The sequence below is a fragment of the Podarcis filfolensis genome (genome assembly GCF_964270895.1).
Source record: "Podarcis filfolensis genome assembly, chromosome: 2".
In the NCBI taxonomy this organism is placed as follows: domain Eukaryota; kingdom Metazoa; phylum Chordata; class Lepidosauria; order Squamata; family Lacertidae; genus Podarcis; species Podarcis filfolensis.
Genome location: NC_139605.1, coordinates 84,004,276 through 84,027,862, shown reverse-complemented (window position 1 = coordinate 84,027,862; position 23,587 = coordinate 84,004,276). Strand labels below are relative to the sequence as shown.

At 42.7% G+C, this 23,587-nt stretch overlaps 1 protein-coding gene across 2 annotated transcripts; it reads right to left on the bottom strand.

The window, feature by feature from the left end:
* Window positions 1-871: 871 nt before the first annotated feature.
* Window positions 872-23,424, bottom strand: CFAP52 (cilia and flagella associated protein 52). Of its 2 annotated transcripts, none has more exons than XM_083597727.1 (14): window positions 23,238-23,424; window positions 21,081-21,280; window positions 20,084-20,220; window positions 18,540-18,668; window positions 16,891-16,990; window positions 16,357-16,473; window positions 8,683-8,783; window positions 7,583-7,753; window positions 4,415-4,563; window positions 3,766-3,911; window positions 3,218-3,369; window positions 2,828-2,930; window positions 2,555-2,666; window positions 872-1,385 (listed from the first exon to the last, which is right to left on the bottom strand). In XM_083597727.1, the coding sequence occupies exons 1-14, from the start codon at window positions 23,320-23,322 to the stop codon at window positions 1,210-1,212; spliced, it is 1,878 nt and encodes a 625-aa protein (XP_083453853.1). In that variant the 5' UTR covers window positions 23,323-23,424; the 3' UTR covers window positions 872-1,209. The 2 variants fall into 2 exon arrangements, with proteins under 2 accessions (XP_083453853.1, XP_083453854.1); XM_083597728.1 differs by having other exon boundaries at window positions 21,081-22,214; window positions 22,583-23,355.
* Between the last annotated feature and the right edge of the window lie 163 nt (window positions 23,425-23,587).

Sequence of the window (23,587 nt, the reverse complement as noted above, 5' to 3'; positions counted from 1 at the left end):
AGGGGTGGGAACCCTGCAACCCCCACCACCCCCACCCCCAACTACTAGGACTGGCAACAGCAGGGCGTGTTGTTCCAGTCCCCTTTCCTATCCAGTTGGGTTTCTGAATTCAAACATATGAAAAATTAAGTGGGATAGTTTTACAAAGATAATATTAGGAAAAGCTTCCTAATCATAATTGTTCTGGATTATGGCTACAATAAACAAACTCAGTAATAAGTTTCTGAAGGACTTAGCCCTCTCCTCAAAATCTCAAGAGGAGCCAAGTATCTTAACGAAGGGGAAGGACTGTAGCTTAGTGGTAGACAGAGGCGCATCTACTATGGACTAATGAAGCTTAAGCTTCAGGGCCCCTTAATTCTGGAGGGGTCTCAGAAGAAACTTTAGTCCACACTGCTTAAAAGTTTGGGGTCTAGTAGACCCAGTTTGAGCCACACAACTGAAAGTGATTATTTTTGTTGTTGTCTATATTTCAACAATCCCAAAGTTTGAGAGTCAGTAGCACAGATGTTGTAAAGGGGTTGTGATTTGCCCAAGCTTCAGGGCTCCAAAAATGGAGGTCCGCCAGTGGTGTTGGAGAACATGCAGAAGCTTGCAAGCAAGGCCAGGAAGAATTCCTATCTGCAACCTGGAGAGCTGCTGCTTGTCCATGTAGACACTCCTGAGCTGGAGGGACCGATCTTCTGTCTCCACATAAGGCAGATTCCTACACTCTGATCTTGCCAGGGACTGCTGGGGTTAGCATCCCAATGCATCACTGCATCCTTGAACACAATAGCTTTCGAAAGCCTTTCCAAATGTGGAATTGCTGCTATGATTCTAAGCTTTTTGTCTTTTTAGCAGAGGCGAATTAAAGATGCACACAGAGCGGTAGAGTTGCACAACACAGAATACATTGTGAAGGAGGGGGACATGACACAGTTTTCTGAACTGAAATTTCAAACAGAATACATCACAAACATAAATACGAATGTGCCAGGCCTGGGGTTCACAGCACCATGTGACTAAGCACCAACTGAAACCAATGCAGACAATAGGCACTTGGATCTATGGACAATAATACTACAGGAAGGTCTGACTACTTCAAACAAAATGAACTATTATCTCCCTCAGGAGCAGCAAGGGCTTCTAAGCTTTGAAAAGCACATCAACTTAAAAAAGAACAGTTCAGAACTGGGATCTTTGTCTAGCGGCAGCTGCTATTAGGCATTAGTGGACATGGGGGTACTTCCAGCGAAGGATGGCACCATCAGCGCTCACGCTCACAATGTATTTGTTGTTAGGGCAGATCTTCAGGCGGGTGATGCTGCCACTGTGGCCAACCCCAACAAACGTCACTTCACCCTCGTTGTAATCCCACACTTTCACTAGGTGGTCATCACCTCCTGAAGGGGAGAGAAGGAAGGAAGGTTAGACTTTGTGAAAGGCTGCCAGCAATCCACTGAAGGAATAAGCAAAGAAAAGGGGCAGCTGCAACAAAATGCATGCCGTTTGGAGACCTCCTGCTCAAGGTTCCAGGCAGCCTGCCCATGGCAATGTATTTCAGGAGTCCCTAATCCATCAGCACCAACGTGTCCTCAGCAACACACAACCCTTCATGCTTACCAAGGCTCTCCCAATTTTTATTTTTAAAAGGTTGGGGGTATTTTGTTGGGAGGAACTGCTTTCCTTGTCCATGTTTTTGTTTTGGGAGGGTGTGGGTGTTTTGGCTGGGTTTTGGGGAGAGGAGGTGATTCTGAGCATTGCGTCTTTCATTTGTGTGATCAATTATTTTGTGGTGCAGGCTGAGGTTCTTAGCTTTCCCAACGTACTCCCGGGCCCCAAAAGGTTGGAGAACCATCTGCACCATCATTAAGTCATCTGCACCACTTCGTCCCCTCTAACAGTCAGCACTCTGAGCCAGTTAAGTCTACTCGGCCCTCAGTGAGTTGCTTTGGGTTTCCTCTCCCCTCGGGATATTTTCCAAAGAGTTATGCAAACCTTTGACTTCCCCCAAGGCTGCTGATACCTTTGTTTTGTGGGTGGGTGGTGCCATTTTGGAAACAAAAGGATCCATACTCAGAGAAAGAGTATATATAGAATGAATTTTGGGGCAAAAATGGGCTGGAAAATGGTAGTCAGAAGTGTAAGTTGTGCAACATGAATGGAGGAAGGGAGCCAAGAGCATGATACATGAATGAAGACTATGGGGAGCAACTCCCTAATCCAACAATGGATTTCAACAGGGACCTCAGAGCGCAGTCATTCACGATAATGATTATCACAGAAGCCTATACAAGTCTACTCAAAATTAAGCACCATTGAATTCAACTGAGCTTATTCCCAGGTAAATGAGTATAGGATTGCAGCCTTTCAGAAGTCGCCCACCACCACATTTTTCAAAGTCAAATCTCATTTTCTTTCTGGCCTTTACAGAGTATATCTGATTTCTTTAGTTTCAGTTCTCAATAGCACAAGATCTTGTCAGCAATGAATGAAAAAAGGAGCAAGTATCTCTGCAGAAGGAGAACAATGCACCTCCAGTATAAGGTTCATTTTTTAAAATTCAACTTACCAGTGACAAAGACGATTCCATCTGATGTAATATCCATCCCATTGATAGAACCAGACAGGGAGCCTTCCAGGTCTCTGATTGGGGACCCATCAAACACCTCCCAGTAACCAATCTAGAAACCAGAAGAAAACCTGTGTGAGAGAGCCTTCCTCTGTGCAGCAACAAGTAACCTATTTCATACATTTACTCCAAGAGATGTCTGAGACATGCAGCCGGATACTTAGGCAGTAAACCGTCTTGCTGGGCTCATGTCCCAGTGTTTCCTTTACTCACCTTCCGGTCTGTGCCACTTGTAATAAGCTGGTGCTCATCAGGATGGTAACACACACATTTGAACAAGGTGTTGGCCAAGATCATCTGACGCCTCATGAAGCGACTGGGGATGGGGGAAAAACACCCAGTGTTTCTGAGGTTACGTATTGTTATGTTTAAGCAGAGCCCTCCACCAATAACTCTTACTTTTCAGACCTGATCTGTGATTTATAAAATAGCCAAGTCCCCTTCAGCTGCAGAGGCATGCACTGAAATCCCAGAAGTCCCTGGAGTCCCCCCTGCTTTTTCCCCCTTTTTTGTCTCTTCAAGATAACCCTCTTAGTTGAAAGAAGAAATTAGCACAATACTGTGGCTGCAGACAGCCACGATTCCAAGCAAGAATGGCCTTACACAAGATCCCAGATAATGCATGTTCCGTCGATACTGGCCGTGACACACTCCTGGTTATTTTTCTTGATCTTGATGCATGAAATAGAAGAGATGTGCTCTTTCATGACCTCTTCCAGTTTGCGCGTCTCCTTGCCAACCTCCCATACTCTCACCTGTAACCCAAAAGCGGAATCTTCAGAAAATGCATTTATATAGTGTCTTTCTCTAAGTGCTTTATCTTGGCAATCTATAAATATCCCGTATATTTTGGGGCCAGTATCATTATCCCCTGTTATAATGTGGACTATAGTTGAGGAATTGGTCTGCTTAAGGCTACTTGGGAAAAAGCATTCATGGTTGAAATGAAATTTCAACGTGGGGCTTGAGCTTCATAGGCTCTTGGGTCTGCTCTGCCACAGGATATATACACCACATAGTTATTCAGCATGCAATGGCGCACAACTGGCCATGTGTCTCATTAAAAAGAAATGTGTTGTAGGTAGGAATCAATCAGTACAAAAGTTGGGGAAATTTGCAAAGGAGATCCAAGGACTTTGAGGGCTAATTACCTGGCCTTCGCCTCCACCACTGATGATTCTTTTGCCATCACTTGTGGTAGCCACAGCCGTCACACCCATGCTATGAGCATGTTCGATCACGTACATTAGCCGCCCTGTTTCTGGGGTGAAGGCACGGATCTTCCCATCATTCCATGCTAAAATAATATAGAAAGATTTTGCTAAGTCTCTTCTACTTTTCCTTCCTTCACCTGGTGTTTTGCTACTTTCACGGTCATTATGGCTGGAAGCAGCAAGAAAACGCAGAGTTCTGCTACAGAGCTCGCCAATGTCCAGATCACATGGCTTTGATGACCTGCTCTCACCAAGGAAAATGCTAAGGAAAAGATATGGCACTCACAGCATCACTCTTCAGCAGGTGATTTCTGTGTAAGAAGCCACAGACACAGAGTTTAGGTCTGTGGGGATTCAACAAAACTACTCTCTCTCCGTTCCATGATTCCAAATTATGCAGTGGACAATTGTAGCTCAATTACCTATAATGCAACAGCAGTTGTTCTACAAAGACCTTAGAAAGCACTGGGCAGACTCTAATGACGGAAGGGTCATTAGGCTAATGACAGAAGGACAATTTAAAGCAGAGGGCAACTGGCTGTGGATACAATTCTACAGTAAACTGGAACATGCAAAATGTATTTACCTGAAATGATGCTCTTGCCATCCCTCATAAAATCTATGGCATGGCAGGTCATGTTGGGGACTGTTATCCGTAGCAGCTCCCTGTTTTCAGGTGTATACCACACACGGATATCATTCTTGGAGCAGGTGGCAAACAAGTCAGATGTACCACTATGGGAGGCAGAGAATCTGGCTTAGGAAGATTCAAACAGAATTGCTGCTAACTCTCAATAACCACAGTATTAAAATGCCAGAGCTGAGCCACTGGGCCATATTCCCCTGAAGGCCTTTCTCATTCAGAACACCCAACATAGTCATTTTGAGAAGAAACTTGACGTGTCTAAGTCCAGCTCAAAAGTGAATGTTATAATTACATTATAGCAAATCCACACAGTGATAATTAAGTGACCAATAATGGAAAACAAGATCTAACCACTTTCAAACTGGCTCTCAAGGTAATTCAGAAATGGATGAGAACTTGAATGTCACAGATCTAGTGATTTGCCCAGTGAGAGAAGGTAATAGATATGAAGCATGTGGAATACCATGAAACAATGGGTGAGCTTATCACTTGCCACTTTGACTGGTGCTCCTGGTGTATTAATAGTTCTGGGCAATTCTGATGGAAACCAGAGCAGCAGCTCTAGGGAGCGGGTGTGAGTAGGAAAAGGGGCTCCCTCCCAGGTAAGGGACTTGTCACATTTCCCCCTCCACATGTTCAAAACCTCCAGGTTGACTGCTCAGAGGAGTTGTTGGATCTGGGGTAGGGCAAACCCTTTCCCTAATGCTGGACTTGGATCAAAAGCCCTTACAGCAGGGATGAGGAACCTGTTGCCCTCCCGATGTTGTTGAGCTCCACTTCCCATCAACCACAGCCAGCATGGCCAATGGTCAGGGATGATAGGAATTGCAGTGCAACAACATTTGTAGGGCCACAAATTCATCACTCCCATGGGCTCTTTTCTTCCATTCCAAATAGAAATAATAATAATAATAATAAATAATAATAATAATAATAATAATAATAATAATAATAATAATAACAACAACAACAACAACAACAATAATATTTATACCCCGCCCATCTGGCTGGGATTCCCCAGCTACTCTGGATGGCTTCCAGCAGAATAATAATGATCGAGTGGTATATAAATGCCTTAAACAAATAAATAACCCCTCATAATCTTTGCTTAAAAGAACATTATTCTGTCAATCTCATACTAGAGTCAAGCAGTCCATCCTCTGTACATAGAACAGTAGAATACTACAATCACTTTGAAGTATTTCAGAATAAGTCAAGACAGAAAATAATAGTTCACAGGTTGCACTGTATCCTGCTCAGAAAGAGAAAAGAGATGAGTAATTCAAGTGAAAGCAAACAATAGCCATGCCATCAAGCTCATCTGAACAGCTCTCACACAGGAGGCATGAATCACACGCAAGCGTCAGATTACTGTAAACCTCACAGGGCTGTCTCATTAAACAGAAGATATGTCTGTTGGCACTCCGATGACAAGGGCGACCTGCAATTGTTCCCAGCACTCGTCTTGATGTAACTTAGCAAAATGTTTGACATTGCATGAAAGGTAGGGCAAGGGAGACAGCTGTGGCCTACAAAACCCGCCGTGTCCTTCTGCACCATACTGCCAGGCTCCATTTGCAGGAGACAGCAACTGAACCATCATTTCGAAGAAATGTCACGGTCTCAGTACTGACAGCAAATGGGAATTCACCTGCCTATTCAAGAGGGGAATTCAAACAGATGATGAGCAAGGACAGACAGCACAGCATAGGGCACACCCAGAATCTAACCAAGCAAACCACCTTGTGAAACACAACATTGCCACTGCAGTGCTAGCCATGGATTAGTTTATGTTCAGCACTTTAGAGGTGGAAAAGAGGGCAGTCAGACTTGCAACAATAAATAAAATGCTATTCAACTGGCTGAAACGTATTCCTGTTTCTTTGTTGTAAGCTGCTTTCAGCATGAATTTTGGGTGGAAAAGTGGCATACAAATAAAATGAGTGAATGAATGATTGTCCCAGCTATATGGGATCAGATTTTCCCCAATGCGGCTCCCACATTTCCATGAACAGATTGGCCACATGGTGCGGGCAATTTAAGTGGGTCTTTCTCATGGGATCAGTGTGATTCTGCACACCTGACTGTATCAATTACATACAACCCCAATTATAAGGGAACTTTTCATGGAAAAATAGCTTCCATGAAGCTGGGGCTGCATGTAAAGGACACCTTAGAAATGAAATGGAATCTTTTCACAGAAATGCTCCAAAGGCCTTGCAGACCCAGAAAGAACATGAAGAAGACTGTGCCTATTTTTGTTAACACTGTGTATAAATCTACTTGCAGTGCAGAATTTGGCAGGTGTCTAGTCATCACAGAAAGGTAAGAGAATGTGAGGGCCATATTTGCTGAAACATCAATGAGCAAAGCAAATTTTATTGGAGAGCAGCACTGGCGAGAGTGTAACACCCCCCCCCCCCCCGCCAAGCTCCTATTATGTGAGTATTCAGCTGATTCTTTCCATTCATCCTTGCCCGAAGTATTCTATTCTCTAAATTCTCTTCTTTTCCCCAGAATGTGCCAAACCCAGAGCACTGGGATTGAACAGACCTTGGGCTTATTAGAAAGAGCCACCAACTTGAGGGTTGCTTCCAACATTATTTCTTTGCTAGGTGTGCTCACATCTTTTCTGGGAAAACATATGTGTGCATTATGTTTTCCCATGCATCTTAACACATTGGTTTGCATGCCGATGTTTTTGAAAATAACACAAGCAGAAATGCTATGATAAGTCTCTGTGCACTGTCAGCATAGGGCGTCTTATGCAAAGCTCCAAGGCAGAGCTATTGTAACCATGCAGAGAAAGCAGAGAGAAAACCTACAAAGAATCAGATAGTAAAACCACAACCTGGTGCACACCAGATGTTTAAGACTACAACCCTCCAACCCCATTCCATTGCTTTCTTGTCTGTCCTGCTTCCTGGAATTTCCTGCAGGCTAGAGCCTACAGTTTACTAGTTGGTTTTGTTAACCCTAACTAAGTGCCCCCCTTTGCAAATCAGTGAACATACAGGACCATCCAAAAGATTAAGATTGCGGTCTACCAAACCCACCGTACCTTGTACATATATGCAGGATGAACAAGATTCTTTGGATCATACTTACTATGGGAAAATGATATCATGGATGGCCTCATTGTGGCAGGTGGCTATGAGCTCATCCCTAAAGTCCGAATACGAGAACCGATAAATCTGTGCCTCCTCAGTGCCCACAAAAAACTGGTGCCCCTGCCCTCGTGGCGTGATGGATGTGACGGCACCTTCCAACTGAACTTTTCTGTAAAGCCAAAAGAAAGTTTGGCACTGAAAATGACTTTTTTAAAAGACCATTCATCCTACCCAGGCCTTGCTTGTTTAAGTTAATGTTTGTTTTGTGCATTGTTATCCTTTCTTCCACCAATAGCCCATGGTAGGACCTGGCTTCAGTACTCGGTCTGTAAATTGAGAGATTAGGAAGCATTTAATGTTCCTGTTTCTCCTATTAATTGTTGTTGCTGCTGTTGTTGTTGTTGTTGTTGTTGTTGTTAATGCTTCTTTGTGATTTTTTTAAAATCATGTTCCGGGAAAAAGCTGTGGATATTTTCCATAATCTATTAACTGAAATTGGCTGAAAATTTTTTTGAGCACAACTGGACGACAAGAATACACTTTAACAAATCTATAGTTCCGCATTGGATTTTGTGAACTGAAAGCCATCAAATTAAGCTAGCAACTGTTGTGTGAAGATCCATATTTAGTGATTTTGGTCTGAAGTTCTCTTGACAAAATGGAACTTCTAATTTCATTTTCCAGTCAAAAGCTCTCTTTTCTAGTGGTCTAGCTAAGAGCACCAACACTCTATTTTCTAGTTTCTCTGCTTACAAAGTAGCAACAAAATGTATTTGACATTCAAAATAAAATTCAAATTTTGTTTTAATAAATTCAAAACTGACTCACTTCACCCCATGGAAAAGTAGGTGGCATAATGTAATCATACATTTAGTTCATTGTCCTATATATTCTGATCATTAAGCCTGCTGTCCTATTGGAAGAAAGTCCCATTGAACTCAGCCGATCTGAAGTCCAGCACCATCTAACTTAAACTCACGCTAAACAACTGTGAATTGCTGTTCCATTTTGTGCAATGTATGTTTCACATTATTTCCATGTTGAATGCAACTACCAGGGTGCACTAATATCCTTGCTAATGAATGCACAGAAACTCACTTTATTACTTTATAGTTCGATTCTGAACAAAGAGCTACAATTCCAGCTCCTGTACCAATGACTAAGTCTCCTGTCTTCAGCAATAGCAATGACGTCACTCCCTGTAGGGGGGGAAAAAAGCAGGATTAAGACACTTATATGCTAGCCAAATCACTGTATTTGCAGTGCAGGATGATTGGACAGATCAGAGTATTTGCCTTGCAATCTGAGGTGGTGTGTATGCAATTAAGATTACTCTTTTACCAGTGCTGACTTATCAAAAGGGGGAAAGTTGTTGTTATCTCGCAATGTAAAAATAACCAAGGAAAGAAACACCTTTTACAGCTCTATTCATATCAGGTTGAACACCACCTCCCTGGACAGACAAGCACATTCATTTTATGTGGTCCACTAGTATTTGTGGTAAGCACATAAAATATGATGTGCATTCCCCAACACAAAGTGTGTATCTGCAGGAAGTGGGAGCTTCACAGTGTTCAGGTTCAGCAGGCTCTTCCTGAATCTTTTTCTGGGTGGTGGTGGTGGTGGTGGTGTGTGTCTCCCCTTCACACTGCATGCACTTAGGTCAGCCTTTTCCTGAGAAGTCGCATAAAATGTGAAGTGCCTCTTAGAGTTAAAGATCTAATTCATGAAAATATAGACATATAGTCCATTTAGGAGATGGACATTAACAGGATGAGCTTTTGAGAATGGATAGACAGGACTTGTAGAATGCTGAATGACAATGAAGAAGGGAGGACTGTGAAGCAGGTAAGAGGAAGATCACGACAAGAAGTCTTCATTAAGATTATTTACATGATAAGAGAGTGCTCTCTGAGTGTTTCATTGCTCATTTAGCAGTCACATAAGAACTTCCTTCCTGAACCAGATTAATAGTTTATGCAGCCCTCTATCTTCTTCCCAAAATGTCTCCTTTTGTCATTTCTGCATTTATTTCAGCATAGGGCACCAGTGGATGATTCTCCTCCTCCCTTGATTATTTCCAGGTTTTTACTGCCAAACACTATGGGACACCCTCAGCAATCTTAGGTCTGATTCATATCACAGAGGTAGCTAACCTGAGGCCCACCAGATGTTGTTGGTATAATGACCCACAATCACAGAGACTATGAGTTGTGTGGCAGAGAAGAACAAGGCTTCATCTTTGTCCTTGACAGAAGAACTTTCAGGACAGCACAGCCCCAGCTAAGGGACAGAGCCTTGCCAGTCTCTTCCAATTTGAAGGAGACCCCCAGTGCACCATTGTCTTTCCAGCTCCATAGGGGTAAAAGGCTGCAGAACAAGGTCCCTCAAAAACCAGCAGGCTGCAAAGATACCATAGCAGGATACTGGAACTATCCAAGGTCCTGCAAGTGTTCCAAGTGCTTTCAGTTCCTGCCTTGGCATCTTGGTGGGGCACTGCTGCACGTTCCATGAACCTTGAGCTATTGTAGTTTAAGACAGTTGAATTTCAGCTCCCATCAGCACCAGTCAGAATGGCCAATGATCAGGGAATTGTAGTCCAAAATCATCTTGAAGATAACAGGTTCATCACCCCTGTCATATATGCAGCCAATCACATGAACATTTATGAGCAGAGCTCTTGTGAAGTCTGGGTAAATTTTAACCATGCAAACACAACCTCATAATCTTCCTCAAACTGACAGTCCAAAACATCTGGAAGACACAGCTCCCATTATCCCAGACCATTAAGTTTGCTGCCTGGGGTCGATGGGAGTTGTAGTCAAAAACATATGGGGGGGGGCAACAGTTTGGAAAATGTCATATTGTTTCAGTGTTCCAAGATGTAGGGTTGCCATTTTTCAAGAAGTAAAAATCCAGACATCCCAAAAAATTGTTGAGGCTTTTTTTTAGGAAAACGCCCCCAAAACGTGATTTCTGCTGCCTTCCAGAAATTCCCACCAAATTACCTGCCCTTCTAAAACAAAGAGGCATAGAAGAAACATATGTGAATGGTGTGGAAAAAATTATTAGCCAAACGGTAGGTGTTCCTTCTCTCTATAAATTATTATCCAAAAGCAGTATTACTTTTAAACACAAATATTTCTTAGGGGAGTCAACGGGACTTTACAAGTGTCCAAATATCAAATTCGCATCAGCTCTGTTTTTTGATATGTTGCAGGATACTACCGTATTTTTTGCCCTATAGGACACACTTTTTCTCCTCCAAAAATGAAGGGGAAATGTGTGTGCGTCCTATGGGGCAAATGCAGGCTTTCACTGAAGCCTGGAGAGCGAAAGGGGTCGGTGCGCCCCTCTCACTCTCCAGGCTTCAGGAAGCTATCCGCAAGCCTTGGGAGCCCGGCGGGATTTCCCGCCAGGCTCCCAAGGCTTGCGGACAGCAGCCTGCAGCCCGAAACCCAGGGAGCACAGCGGGGCGCACCCCGGGCTTCAGGCAGCTCTCCGCAAGCCTGGGGAGCCCAGCGGGAGTTCCTGCCGGCTCCCAAGGCTTGCGGATAGCAGCCTGTTCTGGGGGCTGGGGTCGGGGGAAGCTCGGGCTTCCCCCGCCCCAGCCCCACGCCTGGGGGGGATTTTTTTCTTTATCCCCCCCCCCAAAAAACTAGGTGTGCCCTATAGGGCGAAAAATATGGTACTTCCTAAGACAGGACTTGGTTTGAAGAAGGAAAAAAACACAGTTGGCACAATTACATCTAAGCTCTCTTACATCTGAGAAGTTTCATGATGACAGGTTTTCACTACCTTGCAAGGTAATGTGTGGTGTTAACACGATCCTGTCAGGGCTTTAATTTTCCTGGATAGACTGCTGACATCACTCAGTCCTAAACAGCTTGACTTGGAAGCAAGTTCCAATTACTGCAACGGAATCATATCAGAAACCAACGAACAGCTACCAAAAAAGAGAACCTTCAGACGGACAAGGCCTGCCTATGATGACTGTCCCTTGAATCACAGTGAGAAAGCAGATAGCTTTATAATCCACACTTGTTATTCATAATGCTCAGTAGTTCATATTAATGATGCAATACTCCATTTTACACCCTGCCATTTCCCTTGTGAGCTAAACACAAAGGCTGCTGGATGGCTTAACATTTCTTTTATTATTTACTTGTTACACAAAGAAATCACAGCCATGACTGATTCCGATTACAAGAGATAACTTCCAAGCCAAATAAAGCTCCCTTATTTCCCTGCAGGAAAATGAAGCTCTGCATCCATCCTAATTGCTTTCAAATGTAAACATCCCAATATCTCTGATAACCCCTTTCCAAGACACACACTTCTTTCTTTTTACTTGAATAACTCAGGCTGCAATGTGTCTATAATGAAATGCCTTTTTCCTTACTTTGCTTTCAAAGCATCTTTCATCGTCAGTTGAAAATAAAACCATATCCAGATAGTTACAGTATTGATAACTCGGTAGAGAACATCTCTGCTCCCTGCTTCAATGCATTTCCCATTAAACCAACTATAAAAAATCCCAATGATTTAAATGCCAATATAATTGTTCTATTTTATTTCTTTTAAATCTGAAGCCCACCCTTCATCGAGTTAATGATCCCAGGGCAGGTTACAGCATGAAAAGATTTTTAAAAAGATCCCAGTCAAAGAATGAAAGCAGATAAAAGATAATAGTCCAAACCATCACATATTATTCTAAACTGTCTTAAACCTACTATAGTTGACCCCCATTGTTTAACAGATCAGCTGAACACCATTAAGTAAGCAAGGCTGGTACCAGCTATATTTCAGAAGGGAAGGACATTCCGTAAGTGGGGGGTCACCACAAAGGAGGCCCTTTCACACATTACTTCAAGAAACAGCTACCCTGGTGAAGGGTCAGAAAGAAGGGCCTATCCTGAAGATCTTAAAGACTGGACTTGGAGTCTGGAAACAATCAGCTGCATATTTAATGGGGGAATATATTCAAAACTTACATAAATAAAGGGATTTATGTGAATGGGGTTACTTGCTTTACTTTTTATTTACCTTTTTATTTTTTGTAGCATTTCATTCAGTAGATGTTACTGCAGTTTATTATATTTAAAATGAATTAGGAAGCTCTGCTAATGAGATACAAATCTGATACAATACTGAGCTCCAGAAACCAGCATGAGAGTCTCCTTGTGTGCTATTTACAATGTTTTATAGAAAACATGTTTTCATGTACATTGTATCTGAAAGCTGAGGGGTTTTTTGTTAATTAAACCAATTTCCTGCCTTGTGCTTCTGATGATATGGCTGAATCTCTCATAAGTCTGAAAACTAGAGAAAGAAGAGGTGAAGATATAGCAAATAAATAATCTTTAACAGGTGTTTGCTGACTGGAGATTTTGCTTCATGTCAAATATTTGGATTGTGATGTTCTGCTCCAGTTTTATAGGCCTATGATATCAAATCAACCATTAACATGCCTCTGGCCCATGTGTGTCATACATTAACAGGCAGCATATCCTGGGTCATTCAGACATTAGGTTAATGGAGTACACTATCATGAAATAGAATCTCTTTCTAATGTTTTTGTTGGCTCTAGAAAACTACTGTCTGGCTCTAGAATAAAGAAGATTTGAAGGACAGTATACTTTTTCTATCTCGTCTGTGCAAACGAGTAAGAATTAACTTGCACATCTCAAACTGTCAAGAACCATCCAAGCTCTGCATCTGTCATCAACGTCACTTATGCAAAAGACCTATAAAGAACAAACAGAACATGAGGCTCCTAAATTACAGTTGATGAACAAATATGTATCTCCCTTTGAATAAAGATTATGACTGATTTACTCACTACAAAAAGTAATTGTCCCTAGTGTGATGTCATGCACATTGAGCACCACTGACTTCAAGTGATTGGGTATTGTTGACTTTGTTGATTGGATCATGTATTGTATTCTGTCTGAGTACACTGCAGTTGTTTTACTGTGCTTGCCATTGTGATTTTGAATTTTTTTATTATTTTCTTATTTTATGACTGGAAGCTGTCTCAAAGCTGCTTGATGAAGATGATGATGATGATGATGATGACGACAACGATGACGATATGCGCACAGGCCCAGGAGGGGATACAGTGGTACCTCAGGTTACATACGCTTCAGGTTACATACGCTTCAGGTTACAGACTCCGTTAACCCAGAAATAGTGCTTCAGGTTAAGAACTTTGCTTCAGGATGAGAACAGAAATTGTGCCCCGGCGGCGCAGCAGCAGCAGGAGGCCCCATTAGTTAAAGTGGTGCTTCAGGTTAAGAACAGTTTCAGGTTAAGTACGGACCTCCGGAAACGTATTAAGTACTTAACCCGAGGTACAGTGGTGCCCCGCAAAACGAATGCCTCGCAAAACGAAAAATGCGCAAGACGAAAGAGTTTTTCGGTTTTTGCGTCGCTTCGCTAGACGATTTTCCCTATGGGCTTGCTTCGCAAGACGAAACGTCTTGCGAGTTCTTGCGAGTTTGTTTCCTTTGTTCCTTTGTTTCCTTGTTTTCTTAAAGCCGCTAAGCCGTTAATAGCCGCTAAGCCGCTAAGCCGCTAAGCCACTAAGCCGTTAATAGCCGCTAAGCTGCTAATAGCCGCTAAGCCGCTAATAGCCGCTAAGCTGCTAATAGCCGTGCTTCGCAAGACGAAAAAACCGCAAGACGAAGAGACTCGCGGAACGGATTAATTTCGTCTTGCGAGGCACCACTGTACCACTGTAATTATTTGCAAGATGGGATGAAAAAGATAAAGGAATGAATCCTGATACCATTTTTAAAAAGAGTCTTAGGACGTCTTAGAAGCTAAAACAAACATTGTGGCATAGGCTTTTGTTGGATAGAGCCTACTTCATCATACACATTTTTGTGGCTAGATCTATATGAAATACCATGAGTATAGCAGAGAGAATAATGTACCTTCCTTCAAGTTATTACTTCATGTATGTAACAAAGCTCTAGTCCACAAAAGCTTACATGTTTAATCCTCTATAAACATATAGAAATATGTGTTTAATTTTAAAATGCCTCAAGAGTCATATCCTGCAACACACACACAAAGAGATATAGAGCAAAGCACATATAGATTATGTTAGCAAGACTCCTCTAGGTCAGCATTCCACAAGCTGGTGCTCTCCAGATGTTGTTGGACTACAACCCCCATCAGCACCAACCAGCATCGACAATTGGTTAAGAGTGATGGGGGCTGTAGTCCAACAACATCTGGAGAGTACAAGTTGAGGGAAGAGTGCTACAGGTGAGCAGTCCACATCCAAATCGTTGACATAATTTATTAGACTAGAATGAAGAGGGGAGAGAATCACACTGCTAGCCACATGGTATTTTCCTTCTCCCTTCTGTAGAGAAGAAATGCTGCTCCTCTCGCCATTTAATATTCAGTACCAGTCAATGCAGATGCTGTACAGTCATAGTTAGAAGGCTTATAATCTACAAAAGGCACATGATGTAAAGGCAAGTATCATAGAGCAGTGAGTGAAATATCAAATCAGGGTGAGTCTAGAGTAACTCAGGGAAAGCTTTGCTAATGAAGTAGGTTTTTCAGGAGGAACGGAGGAGAGAAGGGGAAAGCTTTCCTAATCACAGGATCAGCATAGCACAAGACACAAAGATAGGAATGGGAGAATGGGGAAAGGGAAGCCAAGAGCAGATCTGGAGCAATTCTGACTTAGGATGAAGGGGATGCATAGGAAAAATTGAGTGGGAGGACAGATATGATTGAGAAAAATTGTCAACAGAGAGCAAACAGAAAACAAGTAAAGACTAGAATTCTGATACATAGCCAAGAGTCAGTGTATGTAATGAGGAAAAGAGCTGATATAATTATGAGAGTGTTGGGAAGGACAGATTAATTTCACCAGGTATTCAAAATTGCCCACACAAAGATGCTACCATTTGGTCAGGTAGGCAGAGGAGCAGTTAGAAATATGAACAAATTTAGCACCCTACTAGATGTTATGTCAGGAAACCCATGCCCAGATTCCTGTACTCTACTATACATAATACTAGTGCTTTTGTCATTCCTCCTAACAACAGTTCTGAGAAATTAACTTTGGGTTACATCTTTCATGCAGAAGGACCCATGTCTAACCCTGGCATCAACAATTAAAAGGATCAAGTAGCAGCTAGCACCAGTTAGCATGACAGTACTGAACTAGGTAGACAAACTGTCTGACTTTGTATATGGCAGTTTACTATATTCCTAATACTTACTGTTAGGGATCCCATTTTACAGTGGGAAACGAAGGTTGGGAGAGATTTGCCCACAGACACTTAGACATACCATAGTTTACTGGAGATGTGAACAAGTCCATGCCCAACTATCAGGTAGTCCAGAGAAAAGAAGCTAGGTAAGTGGTAAAACTTCCCTGCAGATACACACCAAAAGGCAAGGCGGAAGTAAGCTCAGTCTGCACCCAAATAACAAGTTGCTCAGAATGAAGGGTGCACCCAAAGTCAGGAGTTTTACACAGGATCAGATGCAACTATATTGGCACTTTGTCACCCGACACCTGCTAAATGTTTGTTACAACCAGAGATTTTGCTCAGCAGGAACTCAGCTCTGGCACCTCTTAGGTGGGCACCATTGCCATTATAAGAGAACAAGGGAGACGTTCATGGTTCTGGCACCTCTTTTTCTAGAAACAGAGCACTGGTTACAATGGTTGGTTGTTGCTATACTATCTGCATGACTACACTCTCTGCTAGTGAGAGGTGGAGCACAGCAGCCACTTACCAGGCTGAATTTCTCCTTCACTGGGCCAAAGGTACTCATCAATGTGCTTTTTGTATTGAGTTTGAGGACATCACCAGTGGATGTCCCAATATAAAAATAACTGTCATCATCAGTCATCTGGGGAAGAATGAAGAGGAGAAAGATTAGAAGCACACGGCACACCTTTTAAGATGACAAGTAATCCTAAATTCATCGTCATAATTTCTTTTGAGTGATATAGGATAGAAATTTGATGCCATCTCACATAGGACCTGGAAATCACAGGGAGAAAGTTCTTCTGTGTCTTTATGTCTCAAACACTACTGCTGTTCAGCTTGTTTATTTACACACTCGGAGACAGATGGATGCCAACCAATTTACTTATTTTATTAAATTGTACCCCACACCTTTTAAAAATATTTTTACTTGGCACAATTAAAAAAAAGACTAAATTGCCAAAAAATATTAGCAAGCAATGAAAACAAGTGATAGCAAAGTAAAACACAACAGCAATCCACTAAAGCAATCCAGCTGTTAGATCAGCAGCTTGCTTACCATAGCACATGTAACTATTCTTTTCAGCTGCCCTGTTTGACACTCAGTTGGTCGGATTTTTCTGTTGGGTAAATCCAATTCCCATACGCGAATGGTTCCACTGCAGCCAAAAAACATATTTCAAAATTGATTCTAAATAGAAAAAAATGTCACACAAATTTCTTGATCATAATATTCAAAGGTGAATCTACTATTTGTCTTCCACCTACCAATGCCTGGCAGCTTTCGAAAAGTATATGCCAACTAACGATGTGTCACTGCAGTGTATTAAGAAGCTAAACACAAACTCATTCTATTCTCTTGTTATCCAGGGACAGAAGGCGGAACTGGTTGGTTGATTAGATCATTTCAGAGAAAATAAATATATTTTCTGACCATAACATAAAGCTCCCACATACTACATTATTTTCTATGGAAACTGCCTGCAATTGGCTATAAGTAGTAATCATTCAAGATACAGCAAGCCCCAACAAAAAGGCAGGTGACTGATTCCTCTGCCTCACTCTCTATTAAAGCAGATGATTGCATACCATGGGTGATGAAAGAAAGAAACCAGCAATTTCAAAAACACCCTCCTTCCAGTATTAAAAGGCCACAGTGCAGAGCAATTTTACATTGCCGGCCATTGTAAACGTTATAGGAGGTGTCTGCTGTACAACCTCTTGTTAATCGCAAAATTTGAAGATTTAGCTCTTTCTCAATACACTGGTAAGTTTAAAACTGGTGGAAATGCCTGTCAGGAATCCAAAACCATTCCATCACTACTACTACAGTGGTACCTTGGTTTTAGAACAGCTTAGTTTATTAACAACTTGGAAATAGATCGATGGTGTTCCAGTTTGTGAACCTTGCCGTGGAAGCTGAACATGTTCCGCTTCCTGTTGAGTGTGTTCCGTTTGTAAATTGAGTCCCCCCGCTGCTAATCAGAGGCTTCCTGTTGAGTCTGTCAGCTGCTGAGTCCCAAGCACCCATGCAACACAGAGGTGATATTTGGAGCTTTTGTTTTTGTTATTTTTTTGTGTTTTTGCTTGTGTGGCTTTTTCATTTTTTTGACTGTGATTTGTTCTTCGCTTTATGGGATTGACTTGTGACTGTGGCTTATGATTTCGTTTTTGTGACTTGTTTTTGTGACTGTGTGGAACCCAGTTCAGCTACTGATTGATTGATTGATTGTATGACTGCAGAAATGGATAAAAGCCCCCCCATAAAAACAATGACTATCATCAGTGCACGTAAAGAATTTTTAAATTATTTTTTATCACCTACAATCCTGTCTTATTTATTTTATAGTACAGTACATTGATTATTGCTTTCATTTTATGGATCAATGGTCTCGTTAGATATTTAAATTCATGTTAAATTTCTGCTTTAGGGGTTGTTTTTAAAAGTCTGGAACAGATTAATCCATTTTGCATTACTTTCTATGGGAAAGAACGCCTTGGTTTTAGAGACAGACAGGTTTTGAAACAGACTTCTGGAACAGATTAAGTTTGGGAACCAAGGTACCACTGTACTCAGGAACACTGAAGGAGAAGCCACTCTCTTGCTCATTCAGCATTCCTGACATTCACTTTTGTACAATGAAATAGATTTGCAGAGTTTGAAGTTCTAAAATGAAATGGGTGCCTTTGTCACAAACAAAGCCATACCTTCCAGCAGTAATGAACATTTCATCCCTGCAGTTGGAACACACCAATGTGGTGGGGTTCCCAGCACTACGTGCAGCAGCAGGGCTACCACAAATGGCCTCTTTCTTTGGGATGCTCCACACCACCACGCTGCCAAAAAGGGGAAATAATTTTTAGCCAGTCATCCATTCATTTAACATTGTTCTCCAGTCAGCTTACAGAATAACGTGATAAAATACAATGAAGAACTTCCCGCTGAATTATGGCTCCAATGTAAGTATGCACAAAATCAGAATCTTAGAAGCATGACACGTAGAATTGGGTTCAGGCATAACAACAAACCATGGCATGGCATTACAAAAACAAGCAGTCAAGGAGCTGCTCAGTCTTGCATGCTCCATCCTCCTCCCCTTGCACCTGCTGCTTTCCTATCTTCAAATGCTGGTTTCTGATTCCCATTTACAGGGCAGGCACAAACTATAGGTTGCCAGTTCAGATAAAATGTTTCAAATCAGGAAGATAGGCAGAAAATCATGGAGAACAAGAGAAAGGAGCACACAAAACCCGCAGCTCCTTGACTCCTCATTGATCACTAAACCATCATTTGACATCATTTGTTACATAGCTGTTCTAAAGAAACTGATTTTTCCATTTTGAAACACTCCCCCTCCCCAAGTTAAGTCCAACACTCAAAAGATAGTTGGGTAGAAGTGAATCTCATCTGGACTATTCCTTGGGACATGAGTACCTTAGAATTAGACTGTAAATTTAACTTTGCCAGTGAATAGGACTGAGGCTATTGACTACAACATCTCTACAACATCACAAAACATATTGATGCCAATATTTCAGGTGTTGCAAGCAGATAAACTGTTACCAGGACCCAAACATGGTGGGGGAAGATACACTTTACTGGGACTAAGATCAAGGGGGGGGGGTGTCCAGCCTAACTTATTTTGCTGTATCAATGTACAGTACTTAGTAGTCAGATGTTATGAGACTTGCTGGAGTCAATCAGGAGTGTTAGGGTAGAACAAGCATGATTGTGAAGTGTATGTGTTTGTGTGTGTGTGTGTGTGTCCAGGCTTCCAGGAGCCCACCCACCATTGGCATTGTATTTTAGTCTGCTTTATTACTTAACTCACAAAGATTGAAGGCTGATTCTCTTCACCCTTATTTTTCTATTTCTCTTACATTTGTGTCAAGAGTTAGAGATAGAAAGGCCAACAGTGTAAACGGTAAAACTAGATCAGTCAGACATGATTTTGACTTATTTAATTGACAGACCAGTTTGCAGCAGCTTTGTCACTTGTGCATATCAGCCTCATTTCAAAATTACAAATACATCATCTGCTAATTTCTCCCAGCTTCCACACATGCATCTTTGGGAAACACATGAGTAGGGAAAAGTAATGTTGGAGTTGTTCTGAAAAGAACTCAAAGCAAATAAATGGAAACAGACATAGACAGACAGGCATAGACAGGGGTTGTCATCTACTTCACATTTGATTCCTGGTTTATATAATGAAAAGGGAAAAAGAAAGCCACTTTTCAATTAATGTTACCTTCCATCATCCTGACCTCCCAGCGATACTAGGTAAAGGTCATTTGGAGAGAATGCTAGACCTTCAATTTTACCCTTGTGAAGTGATAGCCGAGTCAACATCTCTTTTTTCTGGTAATCCCATAAAATTATATCAGCCTGGAACACACGCACAAAAGTATCAGCATAGTAACAACACTTAGGTCAGTTCCAAAACATGTGATGTGAAAGATACTGGAACAAAACAAAACATGAAATTTAAAAAGCCATAAACAACTCATCTTAAACAGCCCTACAGATCAGCTACAGGCCTACTGAGTAAGAGAGCTTGCTGAATCAGTTACCTAACACAAGCATATCTCACTTTAAAGGCAAATGGCAGGGCCAAGAAGAATGTATGGACACAAGGCAGAAGTGCTGAAAAACATGAATGGTTTGACGTGATCCATATTTTTAAAGCACTGTCAAGTTTCTATTCAGTCTTCAGTCTAAGTGTTTACACAGTAATTAAGCAACACTGTTGGCTTCCATATAAGGAAGTAAAAGTTTCTAAGGCAGAGATGGCTAACCTGTGGGCCTCCAGATATTTTTAGAGGTCCAACTCCCATCAGCTGCAGGCAGCATGGTCAGGAATACTGGGAACTGTAAGCCAACATGGAGAACCACAGGTTAGACACTCTTGCTTGAAGTGATTTGCTCAGGGCCACATGGTATGCTATGAAGTAAATCAGAAATTCAACATCTTCCTTGTTTAAAATTTGGTTTGCAGCATCCCCCACAAATTGCATGTTTACAACTGTACTGGGCCCACATGAAAGTAAATAAAACAAGGTTGTTCAGAGGTATTGCTCATGGGTGTAATGTTATGAGACCTAAACCAGTAGACACAACACAGCCTAAAGGCTAAACAACCATGCCAGTATTGAGAAACCAGATATCAGAACCATGCTTTTGCTAGGTCTTTGTTTGCAGCATCCACTGGGTGTCCAATACATTTTTTAAAAGGTTTCCTTATCCACCTTGAATCCCATAAATGTGATCTGACCAGAAGCCACATAGGATCCACTTGAAGAAACCGTGACACAGGAGACATTGTTGGTGTGACCGTGTAGAAAAGCCTGAGTGCGAATATTTATGCCTTGGACAATGACTGTGCAGCCCAAAGGATAGATGAGGTGCTCTCGATCTGGGTGGCAGATGAGGCCAAAGGGTACATGCCCTGTAAGAAAAGGAAGGACATGAAAGAGAAAGTCAGAGTCATGCTCTAGGGAACTCTGAGCATTAGTTAGCTGCACTGAGGTGAGGGAGGGTTCTTCTTAGATACCTTCTACTTTGCTTTCCACATGCAGTAAATGACAGTTCGTGATAAAACCGTATGAGCACAGGATGTCTGTTCCATGCTAACCCACGCTGCTCAGCATACAGACTGCTCTGCACTTCACAAGTGTTTGATAATGCTTCCCGCCACTCAGATTTTCTCCCAATCTCTCATTCCACTCTGCTCTTCCCAGGCATTAGGGAATATACTGAACTGAATACAGAGTTTGATCTAGCCTAAAGTTTTAAGGCAGAACTCTGTGCTCAGACCCTTTTTGATCCATACAGATTGGCTCCCAGTCTGCCCTACCTTTGGGCAGAGATCTAAGAGATAGAAGGTTGTGGTTCTCAGTTGCTTTAAATATTTAACCTATTTTTTTTCCAGTTGTGGCTTTTGGGAGAATGCTGAAGCAGCTCCCATTCCACAGTCTGAACCGCAACGGGATTGCTGAAAAACATAGATGCTCAAATCTTTCCCTGCAACTCTGTGCTTCCTCCAAATCAAAACTCACAAGTCTCACTCACTCTGTGAACAGAACTCTACATTTTATGTCCCCACTAAACCCTTTAAAATGCAACTATTGTACTCACTTTCCGTTAAAAAAAAAATGCCCAGTCGCCAATGCTGGTTTTCCATTGTTTGCTTTTCATGGAAAATTCCCCAAGGTGAGCAAGTATTCTGAACTGAAGCTCCTCCTTTAATATATTACAGACTTACAGAGAATGCCTTCAGCCAGAGAGGGCATCTGGCTTGCTTCCATGAGGACTTTAAAAGCACACCAAATAAAGCCCAGCAACTGATCACTCCTCCATATCCAGACCCCTGAACCAACTCACTTCTCATTTCTTGGTAAAGGTAAAGGTAAAGGGACCCCTGACCATTAGGTCCAGTCGTGACCGACTCTGGGGTTGCGGCGCTCATCTCGCTTTATTGGCCGAGGGAGCCGGCGTACAGCTTCCAGGTCATGTGGCCAGCATGACTAAGCCGCTTCTGGTGAACCAGAGCAGCACACGGAAATGGCGTTTACCTTCCTGCCGGAGCGGTACCTATTTATCTACTTGCACTTTGAGGTGCTTTCGAACTGCTAGGTTGGCAGGAGCTGGGACCGAGCAACGGGAGCTCACCCCGTCGCGGGGATTTGAACCACCGATCTTCTAATCGGCAAGCCCTAGGCTCTGTGGTTTAACCCACAGCGTCACCTACGTTCCCATTTCTTGGTACTGCACCCTAAAGACTCCACTAGACTGTAAACAAAGCTCACCGAGGTTACATCCCAGAACATTATTTTATTTTTGTGTGTTGGTTAGACTTTCCCCTTGGTATGCTCAGAGCAACTAACAAAATAACCATTGCACAAAACAGTTACATCAGTTTGGTAGAAAATCATAAGAGCCACAAGCTTTCTTGATTGAGAGACTTGGAAAAACTGGATTTGGCCACTTCTCTCGGCCGCTGTCAATTATACGTCTTGCTGCTGCAGCAAGAATGGAAATGAGAAATGTAGGCATGGAAATGGTAAAGTTGGATTTATTAGCACTACCCCCCTTCCCCACAACTGGCGGGTAAAGTACGGTATATGCACGTGCAAAAGTATTTTTTTTAATACTTATATCCCGCCATTCCACAGGTCTGAGAGGCGGTTTTGAAAGCCACAGCTAGGAAAGAAGGCAGGTGCCCTTGAGCATGGGGCAAGACGGCCCTTCTCCAGCTTCCGAAACCGGGGCGTCCCACTTCTCCAGGCACCCGACTTTGAGCCCCGGCACCTTTTCTTCCAGCGAGCGAGCACTCAGCGCCCCTGCCCCCTTCACCTCACTCAGGCACAGGCGACAACCTCCCCGCCCCTCTTCTCGCCTGGTACCATTGAAGCCGATGATCGCCTCCAGCTGGAGGCCTTCCAGCTCTTCGTTAGTGGACCCGCTCTCCCCGTTCGGGAGGGCCGCCATGGCCTCCTCCTCCAGCGCTCAGGGGCTGTGTACGGCCGTCGCCAAGGAAACCGCGCAGGCGCGCAGGAGGCCCGCGCGCTCTCACACGCCTCTGCCCCGGGACCTCTGCGCGCGCGCGGGCGCCTCTTTGGTGGAAGCGAAGGAAGCAGAGCGTGGCTTCGGCCCACGGGAGGAGACACGTCTCTTGGTTTCTCCTCCTTTTGAGACACCCGCAAAGCTACTCGGTCGGCGGGCGAGAGGGGGTATCGTTCTGAGCTGTGTGGGG